This window comes from Heterodontus francisci, chromosome 24, assembly GCF_036365525.1.
Source record: "Heterodontus francisci isolate sHetFra1 chromosome 24, sHetFra1.hap1, whole genome shotgun sequence".
Taxonomy (NCBI): Eukaryota; Metazoa; Chordata; class Chondrichthyes; order Heterodontiformes; family Heterodontidae; genus Heterodontus; species Heterodontus francisci.
In genome coordinates this window covers 55,089,668-55,109,392 of record NC_090394.1, presented here as the reverse complement: position 1 = coordinate 55,109,392, position 19,725 = coordinate 55,089,668, and the positions used below count along the sequence as shown (strand labels likewise).

General features: G+C 43.0%; 1 protein-coding gene across 1 annotated transcript in view; it reads left to right on the top strand.

The window, feature by feature from the left end:
• The window catches only part of nomo (nodal modulator), a 104,501-nt gene that overhangs the window by 49,072 nt on the left and 35,704 nt on the right, over positions 1-19,725 (top strand). Inside the window, exons 17-18 of the mRNA XM_068056210.1 lie at positions 4,100-4,163; positions 4,258-4,353. Coding sequence (XP_067912311.1) covers positions 4,100-4,163; positions 4,258-4,353 — 160 coding nt within the window. The remainder of the gene's footprint in view (positions 1-4,099; positions 4,164-4,257; positions 4,354-19,725) is intronic.

Sequence of the window (19,725 nt, the reverse complement as noted above, 5' to 3'; positions counted from 1 at the left end):
AGGTACTTCACAAAGGAAATGTCTTTGAAGGATCATTAGGAGAGGCCACCAAAGCTTGGTTAAAGAGATGGATGGTAAGCAGTGTAGAATGGAAGTGGGTTTTGTGGAGAGAGTAGAGCCAAATGATTAAAGGCTATACCACGAATAATGGAGTAGAGGGAGTTGGAGGTACAGGAGGCCAGAGTATTGGATAATTGGAGTTGGAGATAAATATTTGGAAGCAGCAAGGACAGCATTGAAAAAAATTGAGTCTACTGGAAAAATAGGCATAGTTAAGGGGTTTCAGCATTAGAGAGAGTAAGGCAAGGTTGGCAATATTGCAGAGATCAAAATCAGTGGTGTTGGTAATTGATGGTAGGTATATGGATATGAAGCTCAGTTATGTATAAAGACAATGTTAAGGTTGTGTCCAGTCTAAGTGAACAACCTGGCGGAGGGATGATATTTTTGGTAGGGGCTGAAAATGTTGGCTTTGGTTTTCCTGGTGTTCAATTGAGGAAATTTAGGCTCATTCGCAACTGTCAGACAGGCAGTTTGACTGCACAGGTGTGGTTGAGGGAAGTGAACCATAGTAGTTTGCAGCAAGGGAAGCATACGTACGGAAGCTGATGCATGTGGTTTTGCTTACTGAAGAAGGTCATATAGATGAGGGAGAGGAGGGGGTTAAGTTTAGTTTAGTTTAGAGATACAGCACTGAAACAGGCCCTTCGGCCCACCGAGTCTGTGCCGACCGTCAACCACCCATTTATACTAATCCGATACTAATTCCATATTCCTACCACATCTCCACCTGTCCCTATATTTCCCTACCACCTACCTATACTAGGGGCAATTGAAAGAATAAATTCTTGGGGAAACTCCAGAGTTGGCCATGTAGGATGAGAGAAATAATTGTTGGAGAATTGCTGGCTTTGTTGGAACAGGTAGGAGAGGAAGCACATAAGGGCAGTGTCATGGAGATGGACCATGGAGAAGATTGTGTGGTGTAGTAGACCTTACCAAATGCTCTTACTTAGGAAAGTCATTCTCGGAAGCAAGTTAATATCTGAGTACAGTAATATAAGCATTAGCTTATGATATTGAATTTATGGCGCTATTTTTAATTGAATCATTTTAACCTAGCCTTAATTTATGAAAAAATATGAAAAATTGCTTTGTCTTATTAAAATATGTTGATTTTATTTTTGAGTTTTGTGCTAGGAATCTTTTTCTTTAGGTTCTGCTTAGATTTATTCTGGGCAAATTATTTTTATATTTGTAACCCATTGATTGCTATGCACATTTGTTCCAGCTCAGCGCACGTTTCTTACGGCTGATTGTAGTACATGCACAAATCTTAGAAATAACGCAAACAAATCAAATCACTCCATGTGCTTCTTAAAATGAAAATTTATCTGCTTTTTCCCCCTGAATTTCAATTCTCCAAGGCTGAAAATAAGATTTCTAACACAACATAAAAGATTACCTATTTCAATTTAGACGTACAATTGTTTTTTTGACTACCTTTTATTACGAACATACGAATTAGGAGCAGGAGTAGGCCACTCGGCCCCTCGAGCCTGCTCCACCATTCAATAAAATCATGGCTGATCCGATTGTAACCTCAACTCCACTTTCCCGCCTACCCCAGATAACCTTTCACCCTCTTTCTTATCAAGAATCTATCTACCTCTGCTGTAAAAATGTTTGAAGACTCTGCTTCCACCACCTTTTGCGGAAAAGAGTTCCAAAGAATCACGACCCTCTGAGAGAAAAAAAAATTCTCCTCACCTCTGTCTTAAATGGGCGACCCCTTATTTGTAAACAGTGACCCCTTGTTCCAGATTCTCCCACAAGGGGAAACATCCTTTCCACATCCACCCTGTCAAGACCTCTCAGAATCTTATATGTTTCAAATAATTGATGTTTATATTTGGAGACCATAACCTGTCAAAAATCCAGGTTTGGAGTTTATTATCTGCTCAGTTGTCACTCAATCAGCATAAGAAAGTTGTAATTTCACCTGCAATGTATTTCCCAGGAAGCCACAGTCTGTAATGTGGGAATCTCACAGTATGCACCCATGCATCTGCCTTTCCTCAGCATATAGAGCTATTTATAAGTTTGTTTTTCCTAACAGTTTGATAACAAACTAAATTATGAATTTTAGGAAGAAAGAACTTTCTTGTATTTATATAGCACCTTTCATGATCTCAGGTTGTCCCAAAGTGTTTTATAGCCAATTAAGTACTTATAAAGTGTAGCCACTGTTGTAATGGAGGTACATATGGAAAGCCCAGGAATCCTCCCCTTCCTATGCTACAAACCTTCAGGCCCCCCACAGTCTAGTTCAGGATGCACAAAGAAAAATTCCATAATCTGCAATGAAATATGGTCAGATAATCTGTTTTTAATTATGGGCTGTGTTTGCTGACAAAGCAATCACTATGTGGCGCAGTACTGGCATGTGCGCAAATGCAGCCTCATCCACTGAAAGGTCACTGTCTGCAACTTCTCTGGAGCTGCCAGTAATAAAGATGGTGCTGCTCAATTTGTCACAAAAAGTAAATGCAGCCTTAAACCCATATGCCCATAGTGCCTGCAATCGCTGCTTCCATCCCACCCCAACAGTACCTGTGCTAGTACAGAACCAAATCTCATTGCAAGGCATCTTTCAATTCTCTCTTTGTATGACTTATTATTCTAACATATTGGTTTTGGAAATAGATTCATGTGGATCATAGACTCATTCTCTTGCACAATTACAGCCGTGCAAATAGACTCTGGGCTATAATTCAGATAGAAGCCATTGCGCTTCTCTTCGCTGCTCCCTCCCACATGCATCTGCGCGACACTTCTCCCTTAGCCACTCGCTCCTGCCTTCGCCATTTCCCAACCTCAGCCGCTCGCTCCCCAATTCCCCCCCACTTCAGCATGGCTGCTTGCTCTCGGCATCGCTGTTCCCTCTTGGTCACTGGCTCCTGCGTTGCCTGTCACCCCTCAGCCGCTCGTTCTCCGCCTTGCCGTTCCGGCGACTTGTTCCCCGTCCCCTGCTGCTTCTCCGGGTGGCACGGCGAGGAGCGATCGGCCAAAAGGGGAAGTGACGAGGGCAGGTACGAGTGGCTGATGGAAGGTGGTGGAGAGTGAGTGGCCGAGGGGGGAAGCGGCGAGGCCTGCCACGAGCGGTTGGGGGGTGCTGGGGGGAAGCGGCGAGGCCTGCAGCAAGCGGCCAGGGTTGGGAGGGGGGGTGGTGGGGAGAGCGGCGAGGGAAGGAATGAGTGGCTGAGGGGGAGAAGCGGTGGCACCGAAAGCAAGTGGCCGAAGGGGGGAAGCGGCGAGGTTGGTTGAAGGATAAATGTCAGCCAGGGCACTAGAGAAGCTCTCCTGCTGCTCTTTGAATAGGGCCATGGAATCTTTTATGGCCACCTGATAAACTGAGGCCCAGTCAGCCCGAACAGCTTATCTGAAAGCTGCCACCTCCAACAGTGCAGCACTCTGTACTGCACTGAATTTTAGAAACTTTGCTGAGATAACATTTCAGAAGAAAAATGTATGAAATGAAATACTTTGTTTAACTTCAGAGACACTGACTCCCACTACAAGGTTGAGTGATTAAGCTCATGCTCTTTATTTTGTTTGATATCATTCTCCTCTCATCCACACTCATAGAAACAACATAAACCATGGACTTTGTTTTTTTTCAACAATCACCTCCTCGAGCAATGTATGCGTTATGGATTATTACGTGCACAATTATTTTTAAAAGTAATTTTCTGTGCTGTATAACTCTGACTCTAATAGACACCAATTTGTTTACCAAGGACCAAGCTTCAGGAAGAACTCTTGCAAGCTTCTTTCCTGTGTTCCTGATTGCTGCCAAACCCCAGGAACCCACCCCTTCTAGTATTACAAAACTTCAGGTCCCCCAGCTTAGTTCAGCCAAACCCTCCCAATGCCCTACCTTGTACCAATCTGGTCCTCATTCGATCATGGTAAATCGTCAGCCCAGGTAATACATTGTCTGTTACATGGACAAACATCGCTGTTGTAAAATAGTGTGTTCTGTAACTCACTGTGAAATGGGAGGATTTCTAAATTAAAAAATTGTTTCTGTCATCAGGTGTCTATAAAGTGACTCCTCGATCCTGCCATCAATTTGAACATGAGTTTTACATCTATGACACGTAAGCATTTAAGCCTTTTTTTAATGAAAAATCAATGCATTAATGAGCTGTTGCATTAATTCTCAAGAATGTCATTCTACAATTTGTTTATTAGAGCGGCACCCACCATTCTAACCTTGACAGCAATTCGACATCGTGCAATTGGTGCTATTGTGACAGATAAGTTGATGGATGTCACAGTTACCATCAGGTAAGAGTGACCAAAGTCAAATCTTGTCAAGCTATGTGCTGTCCTAACATTTGCATTGGAAAATGTTTTCTTTGCATTGGGAAAAGTAATAATTAATATTTTAGCCTCAGGTACGTGACTTCACATTGCATTGTAGTTATATGCAGCTAAATGTGCAATGATTCCTTTTCCATTAATCTTTTTCCATATCTGGCAAATTTGTGTGCACCTTGCATTTATAAACTTAATGAAACTGTACATAAACACTAACTAAAGTACATGAAACCTTAAAGGAAAAATGTTCAGGATATAGTCAGTTTCTTCTTTCTTTTGGGCCTCCTTATCTCGAGAGACAATGGATACGCGCCTGGAGGTGGTCAGTGGTTTGTGAAGCAGCGCCTGGAGTGGCTATAAAGGCCAATTCTGGAGTGACAGGCTCTTCCACAGGTGCTGCAGAGAAATTTGTTTGTTGGGGCTGTTGCACAGTTGGCTCTCCCCTTGCGCCTCTGTCTTTTTTCCTGCCAACTACTAAGTCTCTTCGACTCGCCACAATTTAGCCCTGTCTTTATGGCTGCCCGCCAGCTCTGGCGAATGCTGGCAACTGACTCCCACGACTTGTGATCAATGTCACACGATTTCATGTCGCGTTTGCAGACGTCTTTATAACGGAGACATGGACGGCCGGTGGGTCTGATACCAGTGGCGAGCTCGCTGTACAATGTGTCTTTGGGGATCCTGCCATCTTCCATGCGGCTCACATGGCCAAGCCATCTCAAGCGCCGCTGACTCAGTAGTGTGTATAAGCTGGGGGTGTTGGCCGCTTCAAGGACTTCTGTGTTGGAGATATAGTCCTGCCACCTGATGCCAAGTATTCTCCGAAGGCAGCGAAGATGGAATGAATTGAGACGTCGCTCTTGGCTGGCATACGTTGTCCAGGCCTCGCTGCCGTAGAGCAAGGTACTGAGGACACAGGCCTGATACACTCGGACTTTTGTGTTCCGTGTCAGTGCGCCATTTTCCCACACTCTCTTGGCCAGTCTGGACATAGCAGTGGCTTTTCCGCTGGCTAGGGAATCAATGGCATCACTGAGTTCCGATTTGGTTGGCTGTATGTCCAGCTCATCCATGACTGGTAGAGGCTGGGCTGCATTGAGGGCAGTCTCAGTGACAGCATTCTCCCTGGAGTACAGTTCTAGGTAGTGCTCAACCCAGCGGTCCATCTGTTTGCGTTGGTCAGTGATTATGTCCCCTGATTTAGATTTGAGGGGGGTGATCTTCTTGATGGTTGGCCCAAGAGCTCTCTTCATGCCATCATACATTCCTCTGATGTTTCCGGTGTCTGAGGCCAGCTGAATATGACTGCATAGGTGTTGCCAGTAGTCGTTTGCGCAACGCCTAGCTGTTCTTTGTGCAGTACTTCTGGCTGCTTTAAGTGCTGCGGATGTTAAATCGCTGGGGGCTTTCTTGTAGTTCAAAAGTGCAATGCGCTTAGCGGCTATGACAGGTTCCAGCTCTTCATTATGAGATTGAAACCAGTCTGCATTTCTCTTCGCACTTTTGCCGTAGGTGGTCAAAGCTGACTCATAGATGGCGTCTCTGATGTGGGCCCACTTGGTCTCAGCATCCCCTGTGGGAGTGTTTTGAAGGGCTGTTACAAGTGAATTTAGAAATTTTTGTAACAGCTGTGGGTGAGAAATTCTGCTCGTGTTGATGCGCGGGTGGCCCTTCTGCTTGGAATGATGCAACTTCTTTGGTCTGAGTCTAACCTTGCTGCACACCAGGGAGTGGTCGGTGTCGCAGTCCGCACTGTGGAAGCTGCGTGTGATTTGAACACTGTTTAAGGCGGCTCGCCTTGTGACAATGAGGTCTAGCTGGTGCCAACGACGTGATCTTGGGTGCCTCCATGAAACCTGGTGACAGGGTTTAGTGTGAAAGAACGAGTTGGTGATGCAGAGGTTATGATAGGTACACAACTCAAGCAGTCTCTGCCCGTTCTCATTCATCCTTCCAACGCCATAGCGCCCAAGGCAGGAGGGCCATGAGTCATGGTCGGCCCCAACCCTGGCATTAAAGTCCCCCAGCAGGAATAGGTGTTCGGTGTTGGGGATGCTGCTAATGATGTTATGGAGTTGTTCATAGAACTGGTCTTTAGCTTCAGGTGCGGAACAGAGTGTTGGAGCATAGATGCTGAGTAGGTGTACTGGACCAGAGGTGGTGAGCAGTCGGATGGACAGTATGCGTTCCGAGCCATTTGAGGGAGGCTCTATCATGCTGAGCAAGGAGTTTCTGATGGCGAAGCCCACTCCATGCTGTCTTGGTTCTTCAGGATCCCTGCCCTGCCAGAAGAAGGTGTAGTCTTGCTCTGCTAGAGAGCCACTCGCGGGGAGGCGAGTCTCCTGAAGTGCTGCAATGTCCACATTGAGTCTACTGAGCTCGTTGTTAATGATGGCGGTCTTCCGAGAATCGTTGATTTGTGTAAGGTCTTCCGACAGGCCAGGACACATAGTTCTGACGTTCCAGCTTGCAAAGCGAAGGGCTGGTACCTTCTTTCCTTTTTTCATGTTGTTTGGTGCGGTGTATCAGTCCACCTTTCGGGCAATGACCCTGAGCTCCAAGCACCCATTGAAGCAGGCAGACTGTGGCGGGACAGAACCTTATTGACCGGGGGCTGCCCGGTTTGAGGCGGGCGGTAGCTGTCCAGTGAGGTGCAATGACCTCTCCCACCGACAAAGGCAACCCGTGGCGCCCAGTTTCTACGCCAATTTATCTGGACTTATAACCCGTAACTGCTGCCTTCCGTGTTGTTTCAGTCGCTGTGAGGCAACTATGGAGTGACCTCTCCATGGCGCATGCCTGGGCAAATTTATGGAGGTTGAGAGTTGCCCAGTCGTCAAAACCCCCCTCTCGGCCTTTCTGGTGGGGTCCAAAGGAGTGCAGGACACGACGTTTGGCACCAGTATGGCTGCAGGAACTGCCGGAAACATGCCAAAGGTGACACATGACCGCCTACGGGGTTCCGCTCCGGATTTTCTGTTAGGGTTTATAGTCAGTACAGTAGCTCAAAAGGGAAGAGTAGAATTGGCATTTTAGTATGGACCTGGCATTTTGACATTTTTGCTGTGTTATTTGAGCTGAGAATTTTCATTGTCACTGAGACAAAATTCTTGAATTCTGAACCTAACAGCAGTGTATGAGTACCTTCACCACAAGGGCTACATTGGTTCAAGAAGGCAGCTCATAACCACCATCACAAGGGCAACTAGAGATAGGCAATAAATGTGCAAAATGAGCAAAAAAGAATCTGCAGAAATTGATACAGCAGTTCTAAGTTGCACATATCTTATCCGGAGTTTTATCATTGAAATGCCGGAAAGGAAATTCTATTTTCTATGATTCACGTTTTTTACCCTAATATCATAATGCTTTATTGGTATTTAAACCAGTGCAACAAGTGACTGTGGCTTCTTTTTAAAAATATGAATGTTTAGAAATAAAAACAGTAGATGCTGGAAAAGTACAGCTGGTTAATTAGCATCTGTAGGTTATGATGTTTCAGGTGTGTAACCTTTACCAGACTAATGGCTAAGTGATGTTTATAATTATGTCTGCTAACTAAATTATTAAGCAGGAGTTAACGGTTGAATGTAATATTATAAAGAGCCTTCAAAAATGAAGACAGCTTGGCAGAATTTTGCATAGCAAACCTGGTCATCCTTTGAAGATTTTGCTGTTGGCTTCAGCGATATGAACCTTGGAAGTCCATGGAGCACATATGGTTTTTAAAAGGGTCCAACACAAGCCCACCAAACCAACATTGTGCTCTGTTGGAAACGATAAGCCTTTGTAGTATTTCCACTGTGGATAGAACTTCTCATGAAAAACTTTCACTCAAATGTTCAGAATTTTCACTGATTGTATTAACTCTGATATCTCAGAAGCTAATTTCATTAAGCAAGGTGAATAGCTGACAGGACTTGTACTCGCTGTAAACCTTTTGTTTGGCAAGAATTTTTAAATCATTTTTGGTTTCATTTGCGATTTAAAAAATAAGATTTTACAGACTGTTTTGTGTTATTGGAATTAGAATTTTGCATTTCAAAGATACATTCACAGATCAGTAATATATTTGAGTTGATGGCTACTGCTAATACCCATTGCATATTTCCATTTTTTGAAAATGGAAAACCCTGCCTTGCTAAAGAAGACTGGACTGAACCCTGTCTGTTAGACCAAAGATGTGTCTGTGTTACTGGTGCGGCAAGGTGAAGAGGGACAACTGCGTCTTGAGTGGCGATGCTCCTAAAGGCTTACCCTGTCTGATTGTCCAAACACTGACGTTAATTTTAATCACCAGCATGTCTGAAACATAGAAAAATTTGCAGCACAGAAAAGGCCATTCAGTCCATGTCGGACAAAAATGGGTTATCCAGCCTAATCCTACCTTCCAGCTCTTGGTCGCTAGCTCTGTAGGTTACGGCAGCTTAAGTGTATTTAAGTGTTTTTTTAAATGCGATGAGGGTTTATGCTTCTACCACCCTTGCAGGCAGTGAGTTCCAGACCCCCTACCACCCTCTAGGTGAAAATATTGTTCCTCAACTTCTCTCTCATTTTTCTACCAATTACCTTAAATCTGTTCCCCTGAGTTATTGACCTTGCAGCTAACGGAAGCAGGTCTTTCCCCTCGAGTCTATCTAGGCCCCTCATAATTTTATACACCTCAATTAAATCTCTCTTCAGTCGCCTCTGTTGCAAATAAAACAACCCCAGCCTACCCAATCTTTCTTCATAACTAAAATTCTCCATTCCTGATAACATCCTCATAAATCTCTGCTGTACCCTTTTTAGTGCAGTCATGTCCTTCCTGTAATGTGCATTACTCTAGCTGTGGTCTAACTAGTGTTCGATACAGTTCTAGAATAACCTCCTTTGCTCTTAGACTCTGTGTCCAGGCCAATAAGGCAAAGTATCCCGTATGCCCCCTTAACCACCTTATCTACCTGTCCTACCTTGAGGAATCTGTGGACATGCACTTCAAGGTCCTTCTGTTCCTCTACACTTCTCAGAATCTACCATTTATTGTATATTCCTTTCCCTTGTTTGCCCTCCCCAATTGCATTACCTGGCCAATTTTCAGGATTGAATTCCATTTGCCATTTTCTGTCCACCTGACTAGTCCATTGCTATCTTCCTGCAGTCTACAGCTTTCTTCCTCACTATCAACCACATGGCCAATTTTCTTAAATCATCTGCAAGCTTCTTAATCATGCCCCCTACATTTAACTCTAAATCATTTATCTATACCATGAACAGCAAGGGACCCAGTATTGAGTCCTGTGGAACCCCAGTGGAAACAGCCTTCCAGTCACAAAAATACCCATTGCTTCTTGCCAATTTTGGATCCAGCTTGCCACTTTCCCTTGAATCCCATGAGCTTTTAATTTTCTGACCAGTCTGCCATATGGGACCTTATCAAAAGCCTTGCTAAAATCCATGTAGACTATATCAAAAGTGCTACCCACATCCACCCTCCTTGTTACCTCCTCCAAAAATCAGTCACGTTAGACATTGGCTTTTCTTAACAAGTCTTTGCTGACTGTCCTTGTTCAATTCGTGCCTTTCTAAATGATGATTTATACTGTCCCTCAGAATATTCTCCAGTAATTTTCCCACCACTGAGGTTAGGTTGACTGACTTGTAATTACTCAATCTATCCCTTCCTCACTTTTTAAACAATTGTACAATGTCAGCAGTCCTCCAGTACCACTCCCGTAGCCAGAGAGGATTGGAAAATGATTGCCAGATCCTCTGCTATTTCTTTCCTTGCTTCTCTTAGCAGCCTAGGATACAAAGATTGAAGGCACTGGATACTGCAAAGGCGACGGGCTGTGACAACACTCCGGCAATAGTACTGAAGACCTGTGCTCCAGAACTTGCTGCACCCCTAGCCAAGCTGTTCCAGTACAGCTACAGCACTGGTATTTACCCAACAATCTGGAAAATTGCCCAGGTATGTCCTGTACACAAAAAGCAGGACAAATCCAACCTGGCCAATTACCGCTCCATCAGTCTACTCTTGATCATCAGTAAAGTGATGGAAGGGGTCGTCGACAACGCTATCAAACTGCACTTGCTTAGCAGTAACCTGCTCAGTGATGCTCAGTTTGGATTCCGCCAAGGCCACTCAGCGCCTAACCTCATTACAGCCTTGGTTCAAACATGGACAAAAGAGCTGAACTTGAGATGAGGTGAGAGTGACTACCCTTGACATCAAGGCAGCATTTGACCGAGTATGGCATCGAGGAGCCCTAGTAAAACTGGAATCAATGGGAATCGGGGGGGAAAACTCTGTTGGTTGGAGTCATACCTAGCGCAAAGTAAGATGGTTGAGGTTGTTGGAGGTCAGTCATCCAGCTCCAGGGCATCACTGCAGGAGTTCCTCAGAGTAGTGTCCTAGGCTCAACCATCTTCAGCTGCTTCATCAATGACCTTCCTTCAATCATAAGGTCAGAAATGGGGATGTTCGCTGATGATTGCACAATGTTCAGCACCATTCATGACTCCTCAGATACTGAAGCAGTCTGTGTAGAAATGCAGCAAGACCTGGACAATATGCAGGCTTGGGCTGAATCCCCACTATCAACATCCTGGGGGTTACCATTGACCTGAAGGTGAACTAGAGTAGCCATATCATTTTTTTATTCATTCATGGGATGTGGGCGTCGCTGGCCAGGCCAGCATTTATTGCCCATCCGTAATTGCCCTTGAGAAGAGGGTGGTGAGCAGCCTTCTTGAACCGCTGCAGTCCATGTGGGGTAGGTACACCCACAGTGCTGTTAGGAAGGGAGTTCCAGGATTTTGACCCAGCGACAGTGAAGGAACGACGATATAGTTCCAAGTCAGGATGATGTGTGACTTGGAGGAGAACTTGCAGGTGGTGGTCCCAATCATCTGCTGCCCTTGTCCTTCTAGGTGGTAGAAATGACGGGTTTGGAAGATGCTAAGGATCGTTCTCCTGAACGACAATGTCTGCTTCGTTTCCTCTCTTTTGTGAAAACAGAGGCAAAGTATTCATTAAGAACCATGCCGTTGTCTTGCCCCGCTTACCATCCTCCTGCTTTCTGCAGTACTGAGCTCTTGGCAGCTGACAGAAGCTTTCTTTTTTGGCCTTATACTTTCTCTTTGCTCTTTGACATCCAGGGGGTCTAGATTTTTGAGTCCCACCCTTTTTCTGTATACAAATATACTTGCTCTGAACCCTCTTTATCTCCTCCCTGAATGTCTCCGACTGCTCTGATGCTAATTTACCTTCAAGTAGCTGTTTCCGGCCCACTTTTTGCCAAATCACTTCTCAGCGTAGTAAAATTGGCCTTTCCCCAGTTTAAAACTTTTACTCTTTGTCTATCTTTATCTTTTTCCATAACTATTCAAAATCTAACTGAATTATGATCACTACCACTAAAATGCTCTCATATGAACATACGAATTAAGAGCAGGAGTAGGTCACTTGACCCCTCGAGCCTGCTCTGCCATTCAACAAGATCATGGCTGATCTGATTGTAATCTCAACTCCACATTCCTGCCTACACCCAGTAACCTTTCACCCCCTTCCTTCTCAACTGTCTATCTACCTCTACCTTAAAAATATTCAAAGACTCTGCTTCCACCACCTTTTGAGGAAGCGAGTTTCAAAGACTCACGACCCTGAGAGAAAAATTTTCTCCTCATCTGTCTTAAATGGGTGACCCCTAGTTCTAGATTCTCCCACAAGGGGAAACACCCTTTCCACTTACACCCTGTCAAGACCCCTCAGGATCTTATATGTTTCAATCAAGTCACCTCTTACTGTTCTAATCTCCAGTGGATACAAGCCTAGCCTGCCGAACCTTTCCTCATAAGACAACCTGCCCATTCCAGGTATTAGTCTAGTAAACCTTTTCTGAACTGCTAACGCATTTATATCCTTCCTTAAATAAGGAGACCATTAATATACACAGTACTCCAGATGTGGTCTCACCAATGCCTGTATAACAAGCATAACCTCCCTACTTTTGTATTCAGTTCCTCTCTCAAACGATAACATTCTATTAGCTTTCCTAATTGTTTGCTGTACCTGCATACTAACCTTTTGCGACGCATGCACTAGGACACCCAGATCCCTCTGCATCTCAGAGCCCTGCAATCTCTCACCATTTAGATAATATGCTTTGTTATTCTTCTTGCCAAAATGAACAATTTCACATTTTCCCACATTATACTCCATTTGCCAGATCTTTGCCCACTCACTTAACCTATCTATACCCCTTTGCAGCCTCCTTATGTCTTCACAACTTACTTTCCTGCCTACCTTTGTCTCATCAGCAAATTTAGCAACCACACCTTCGGTCCCTTTATCCAAGTCATTTATATAAATTGTAAAAAGTCGAGGCCCAAGCACTGATCCCTGTGGCACACCACTCGTTACATTTGCCAACCAGAAATTGACCCATTTATGCCTGCTCTCTCTTCCCTGTTAGCTAGCCAATCTTCTAATACACCATGAGCTTTTATTTTCCGCAGTAACCTTTGATGTGGCACCTTATCAAATGCCTTCTGGAAATCTATGTACAGTACATCCACCGGTTCCCCTTTATCCACAACACATGTTACTTCTTCAAAGAACTCCAATAAATTGTTAAACATGATTTCCCTTTCACAAAACCATGTTGACTCTGTCTGATTACATTGAATTTTTCTAAGTGCCCTGCTATAATGTCTTTAATAATAGCTGCTGGCATTTTCCCTATGAAAAATGTTAAGCTAATGGCCTGTAGTTTTCTGCTTTCTGTCTCTCTCCCTTTTTGAATAAAGGAGTTACTTTGGCTATTTTCCAATCTAAGGAACCTTCTGCGAATCTGGGGAATTTTGGGAAATTAAAACCAATGCATCAACTATCCCACTAGCCACTTCTTTTAACACCCTAGGATGAAGTCCATCAGGACCTGGGGACTTGTCAGCCCGCACGTCCAACAATTTTCTCAGTAATACTTCCCTGGTGATGTAATTTTCTTGAGTTCCTCCCTCCCTTCCATTTCCTGATTTACAGCTATTTCTGGCATGTTACTTTTATCCTCAATGGTAAAGACCAATGAAAAATACCTGTTCAATTCAACTGCCATCTTATTTTCTTTTATTAATTGCCCAGACTCACTTTCTACAGGACCAATGCTCACTTATTAACTTTTCTTAAATATCTATAAAAGCTCTTACTATCTGGCTTTATATTTCTAGCCAGCTTTCTGTCATACTCTAATTTTTCCCTCATTAATCTTGTAGTTGTTCTTTGCTGTTTTTTATATTCTGTCCAATCTTCTGACCTGCCAGTCATCTTTGCACAATTATACGCTTTTTCTTTAAGTTTTATATCTTTAGCTTTTTTAGTTAACCACGGATGGCGGGTCTCCCCCTTGGAATTTTTCTTTCTTGTTGGAGTGTATTCTGAAATATCCCCTGAAATGTTTGCCACTGCATCTCTATTGACCTATCCCTTAACCTACTTTGCCAGTTCACTTTTGCTATCTCTGCTTTCATGCCCTCATAATTTGCCCTTATTTAAGTTTAAAATACAAGACTGTTCTCTCCCTCAAGCTGAATGTAAAAAATTCTATCACATTATGATCACTGCTGCCTCGGGGTGCATCACTATGAGGTCATGAATTAATCCTATCTCTCCTATTGATGCCCCTTCCAGCTGCCCACCTTCTTTCCCTAAAACTAAGCCCAGAACTGCCTCTTGTTGGGCTTGCTATGTACTGGCTAAAAAAAGTTCTCCTGAATGTAATTTAAGATTTCTTAACAAAAAAAGGAAGACTTGTATCTATATAATGCATTTCATAATCACTGGATGTTTCAAAGTGCGTTAAAGCCAATGAAGTACTTTTGAAGTGTAATCACTTCTAATGTAGTAAATGTGGCAGCCAATTTGCGCACAGCAAACTCCTACAAACATCAGTGTGATGATGACCAGATAATCTGTCTTTGTGATGTTGATTGAGGGATAAATATTGGCCAGGACACTGGGGATAACTTCCCTGCTCTTCAAAATAATACCATGGAACCTTTTACATCCACCCAAGCAGGCAGATGGGGCCTTGGTTTAACGTCTCATCCAAAACACGGCACCTCCAACAGTGCAGTACTTTCTCAGTACTGCACTGAAGTGTGCTACAAGGTTTTTTTTGTATTAAAAACTTAAGATTCTGGGTATTTAAAAAAAAAAACAGGAACATGATGTCAGTGGAAATTGAGGCACCTACAAATAATTGAAATTCTTGAATGTTTTGAAAGGAAGTTCAAAAAAGCTGAACTTTATGGGTGCACAAGGACAGGAAAGCAGGCAATTTCAAGGAAACCAGCAACGGGTGACCACCTCAGAGCTACTTTTTGAATGATCATGGACACTATGTCTGGACATGAGACCTGTTCAGGAAGGTTGCTTTCACTTTGAACCCTTTAAAAAGCCAGTGAGTTGGACAAAGAGCAGGCATTTGAAATTTGGCTTTGACCTGCCTGGCGATCAGAAGACCCAGAAAAAGTGTTACCTCTCTCTGTAAAGGAATCCTGCATCTCTTGAGAAGAAATCCTGTATTTCAAGGGTGACAGATTCCTATTGCCTCCTGTCTCTGAAGAATCCCTGCATCAAGTGTGGTTCCTGTTGCCTTCTGTGTTTTAAGAAATCCTGAAATCTGAAGAAATCCTCTACTGCTATCCTGATGCTGCAAAACCTAAGAAGACTTGTTGCTGCACCCCTGATAAACCTATGTGAAGCCTGCTACAGTTAAATTGTCTTAAACGTCTACCCATCACACATTGTTCATCAACCTCACCTGGAGAGACTTCGAGTGGCATCTGACTATTCGACTCTGGGACAAGTCACCAAACTGAAGAACCTCCTACCAGAACATGACAATCTAAGTTATTTTATTAGTCCTTTCATTCCTATGAAACAACTGTAAACCAAAAATCCTTTTTCCCCCGGTTAACCGTTTTTTTGAATGTATATATGTATGTGTGCATAAGGGTGAGGGAAATAAGGAGCTCTTTTATAGTTATCTCATTATTGACTTGTTTTTACAATAAATAGTTAATTGTTGATTAAAGAAACCTGGTTGGTGTGCTTTATTCTGGGGGACAAATAGAGTGTGTAATTGGCTGTTTTTCGATAGGTGGGAAAACTTATTGATATGCTGTGACCTGTGGAGAAGTGGGACTGAGTTAACAGTGCACTCCACCCGCCTCGGTCATAACATATTAATTGGTGGCTCATCCGGGATCAAATCCAACGCCGATAATGTTAATTGTAAGGGGAGTAATGATAAATTGAAAGAGAAAAATAAAAGAACCTGGTTTCTTGTGCAATAGGGTAAAGTCGACACCATCAGAATGGCATTAGCAGTTACTGCAGCTTTTCTGGGAAAGGAGAATGTGTCTCTCAATGACATGGAAACTTTAACCAAGAATAAACTAAAAGAATTGGCAGCACATTTGGGGTTAGAATTGAAATCAGGTGCTAAAAAAGGAGAGGTAATTGAAGTAATAGCCCAACATTTGAAATTGAAAGAAGATAGTAAGTCCGAGAGTGATGCAATGGAATTAGCTAAAATTCAGTTACCAATGAAAAAACCTGAGGCTGAAAAAGAATTGAGAAAACTTGAATTGGAAAAAGAGGAAATGGACAAAGAGAGCGCATTTCAGCGAGAAAGTGAAAGAGAGGCAAAGGAATTCAAATTGAGAGAGATGGAGCTAAGGCAAAAGAATGATCTTAACTCCAGGGAAAATTTTGGGCAGGAAGAATCTGAATCGGCCCAGGACCCAGCGAAAAGCTGTTTAAATTCATTCAAGCTCTCCCTAAGTTTGAGGAAAGGGACGTAGAGGCATTTTTCATTTCTTTTGGAAAAATTAGCCTAACAAATGAAATGGCCAAAGGAAAGCTGGACACTGCTTATGCAAAGCAGATTGGTGGGCAGAGCTGATGAAGATTATACCATGCTTTCTGAAGAAGCTTCTGTACATTGAGATGGCAAAAAAGGCTATTTTCGCTGCATGTGAGTTAGTCCCTGAAGCTTACTGACAGACATTTTGGAACCTCCGGAGATTGGCTGTGCAGTCTTTTGTAGCATTTGAGAGGGTGAAGCAAATTAATTTTGATGGTTGGGTATGGGCAGTAAAGATGGAAGCCACGTATGAAAACCTTAGACAACTGATTATCTTGGAAGAGTTTAAAAGTTCAATCTCCCCAGTAGTGTGAACTTAGGTAGAGAACCAAAAGGTTTCAAAAGCCAGACATGCAGCAGAAATCGCTGATCATTTTGAGCTTGTGAATAAGCCAAAACCCTTTGTCCGTCGCCCCCACAAAGCCAACAAGGATAGAAGGTGGGAGAGGGAAAGGAGGGCAAATAGCCAGGGACAAGAAGAAACAGCTGGGAATGCCCCAGGATCCCCTCCTCAGGCCAGAAAGGAAGGTGCTGAGGGTAGAAGTGAGGTCTGCAAGCCAAAGTGTTATTGTCACAAGGTGGAACATCTTTGTTTGGAATGCTGGAAGTTGCGAGGTAAACCCATGGGACTTACTGGGGTACACAAAGCTAATGCAGAGAAAGGGGCTTTAACGGAGAGTACAGCAGATCAGGCTGTAGCTTTGATGACGGGTGTAAAACCATATGCTAAAACTAAAGTGCGTGTAGGGGTTGAGAATAAGATACCCGAAAGTTATAGGGAATTTTTGTCGGAAGGAAAAGTAACTCCTTATCCCTCAAGTGAGGTAAGCAAACCTATAGTTATACTTGGGGATACAGGAGCAACCTAAACACTCTTGCACCAGAGAGCGCACTGAATGCTAAAGTTTTAGTTAATGGTATTAACGGGGAGTATATACCCATACCTTTGTATCGAGTGCATCTAAAGCGTGACCTAATGTCTGGGACAGTAACTGTCGGAGTTGTCCATAGTTTGCCGGTAGAGCGAATTGTCCTACTCCTAGGGAATGATTTGGCCAAAGCAAAAGTATCAGTTTCTCCCGTAGTCACAGAGAAACCAAGTGAAGTTAAAGAAACCGAACATTTACAGGGACAAGTTCTAGGAATATTTCCTTTATATCTAGTAACCTGAGCAATGGTTAAACAAGTTCCATTGTCGGAGGTAAAATTGGCACCACAGACAGATAGCTGAATATCTGAAACTTCCCTTGGGGATTTGGATAATTCAAATGAGATGTTTAATAAATCTTCTTTAATCACAGCCCAAGCTAATCCAGCGTTACATAAAATAGCACATTCAGCTCTGACTGAAGCTGAGGCAAAAGGAGTTCTAGAAGGCTATTATGTTGGAAACGGGGTTCTGATGAGAAAACGGAGACCCTTCATAGAGCTGTGGACCAAGACTGGACGCTTGTTCGACAGGTAGTGGTACCACCTAAATATCGCTGGGAATTATTAAGGTTAGCACATTACATTCCTATAGCAGGACATATGGGGATCTGGAAGATCAAATCACATATAAGTCAACATTATTACTGGCCAGGCCTTAAAAAGGACGTGGTGCAGTTTTGTAAAACATGCATAAATGCCGGATGGTGAGAAAACCGTAACCTGCCATAAAACCGGCACCTCTAATTCTCATACCAGTTATTGAGGAACCATTTAGTAGGGTATTGGTAGACTGTGTAGGACCCTTACTAAAAACAAAGGCGGGACACCAATATATACTCACTGTCATGTATATGGCTACTCGATTTCCAGAGGCCATTCCCTTGAGGACCATTACTGCTAAGGTAGCAGTAAAGAAGTTAACCCAATTCTTTACGCGATGTGGACTACCAGTTGAAGTTCAGTCGGATTAAGGTTCTAATTTTATGCGTAAGATATTTCAAGAAGTCATGGGTAATCTGGGTATCAAACAGTTAAAATCTTCAGCATATCATCCACAGACGCAGAGAGCTTTAGAAAGGTACCATCAAACTCTCAACAATGATTAGGGCATACTGTCATGAATATTCCCATAATTAGGATAAAGGACTAGACTTACTTTTATTTGCCACTAGAGATTCACTAAATGAATCTACAGGTTTTAGTCCTTTCGAATTGGTTTTCGGACATGAGATAAGAAGTCCTCTATAATTAATCAAAGACAGGTTCTTAGAACAGAGAAATGAATCTTCTGTGCTAGACTATATATCTGGGAAAGGCTTGTGAAAGCTTGCAATGTGGCTCAGGAACACCTTAAAGCATCCCAAAGCACCATGATAAAATAGGCAGACAAAAATGCAAAGACCCGAACATTTCAACCAGCGGATGAAGTATTAGTATTATTTCCTTTACAGGGTGAACCATTAAAAGCACGGTTCAGTGGTCCATATAAAGTGGTCAAAAGAGTTGGTAAGGTAAATTATCTGATTGACACCCCAGATCGCTGGAAAAATAATCGGCTGTGTCATATCAATATGTTAAAGCAATATTATCGCAGGGAGGAGGATAAACCAGTACAGGTATGTCAGGTAATAGGGACAATTAAGAATGAAAGGGGTAGTGAGGATGAGGCAGAAGGAGGCCTAGACAATTCTCAGATTGAACCTCCGGTTAGCTAACACCAAATGACTGGGAAAGTTGGACAACATGATTTTGTACTTAGACCTAACAAGGTTACTCACAGCTTTTAAAATAGTCTGTAGGGATAAGCCAGGATGTACAATTTCGCCACACATGATGTGGATGTAAGGGAATCTGTTCCTGTAAAACAGCATCCTTACTGCTTAAGTCCAGACAAACAGGCCCAAGTAAAAGCAGAAATCCAATAAATGCTGGAAAACAACTTAATTGAACCTAGTCAGAGCAGCTGGTGCTCCCCAATAGTATGAGAGCCTAAACCTGATGGATCAACCCGACTTTACAGAGCCTACAGAAAAGTCAATGCAGTATCAAAGGCAGATTCCTACCCAATTCCTCACTTGGAAGACTGTATTGACAGAGTAGGCAGTGCCATATTTCTTAGAAAGATAGATTTGTTAAAGGGATACTGGCAAATTCCTTTAACACCCCGAGCTGAAGAAATATCAGCTTTTGTTACACCAAACAGTGTTTACCAGTGCTGAGTGATGCCATTCGGGCTAAAAGATGCTCCAGCCGCTTTTCAGAGACTAATGAATCGGGTGGTAGCCAGTGTTCCCAACTGTGTACTGTATCTTAATGATGTGCTAATATACAGTAACACTTGGAAGGAGCACTTAAAACAGCTAGAAACTGTTTATTAAAAAAAAAATACAAGTAGCTGATTTAGTGGTAAATCTGGCAAAAAGCGAATTCACAAAAGCAAGAGTGACCTACCTCAGGCATATAGTGGGTCAAGGACAAATGTTGCCAAGAATGG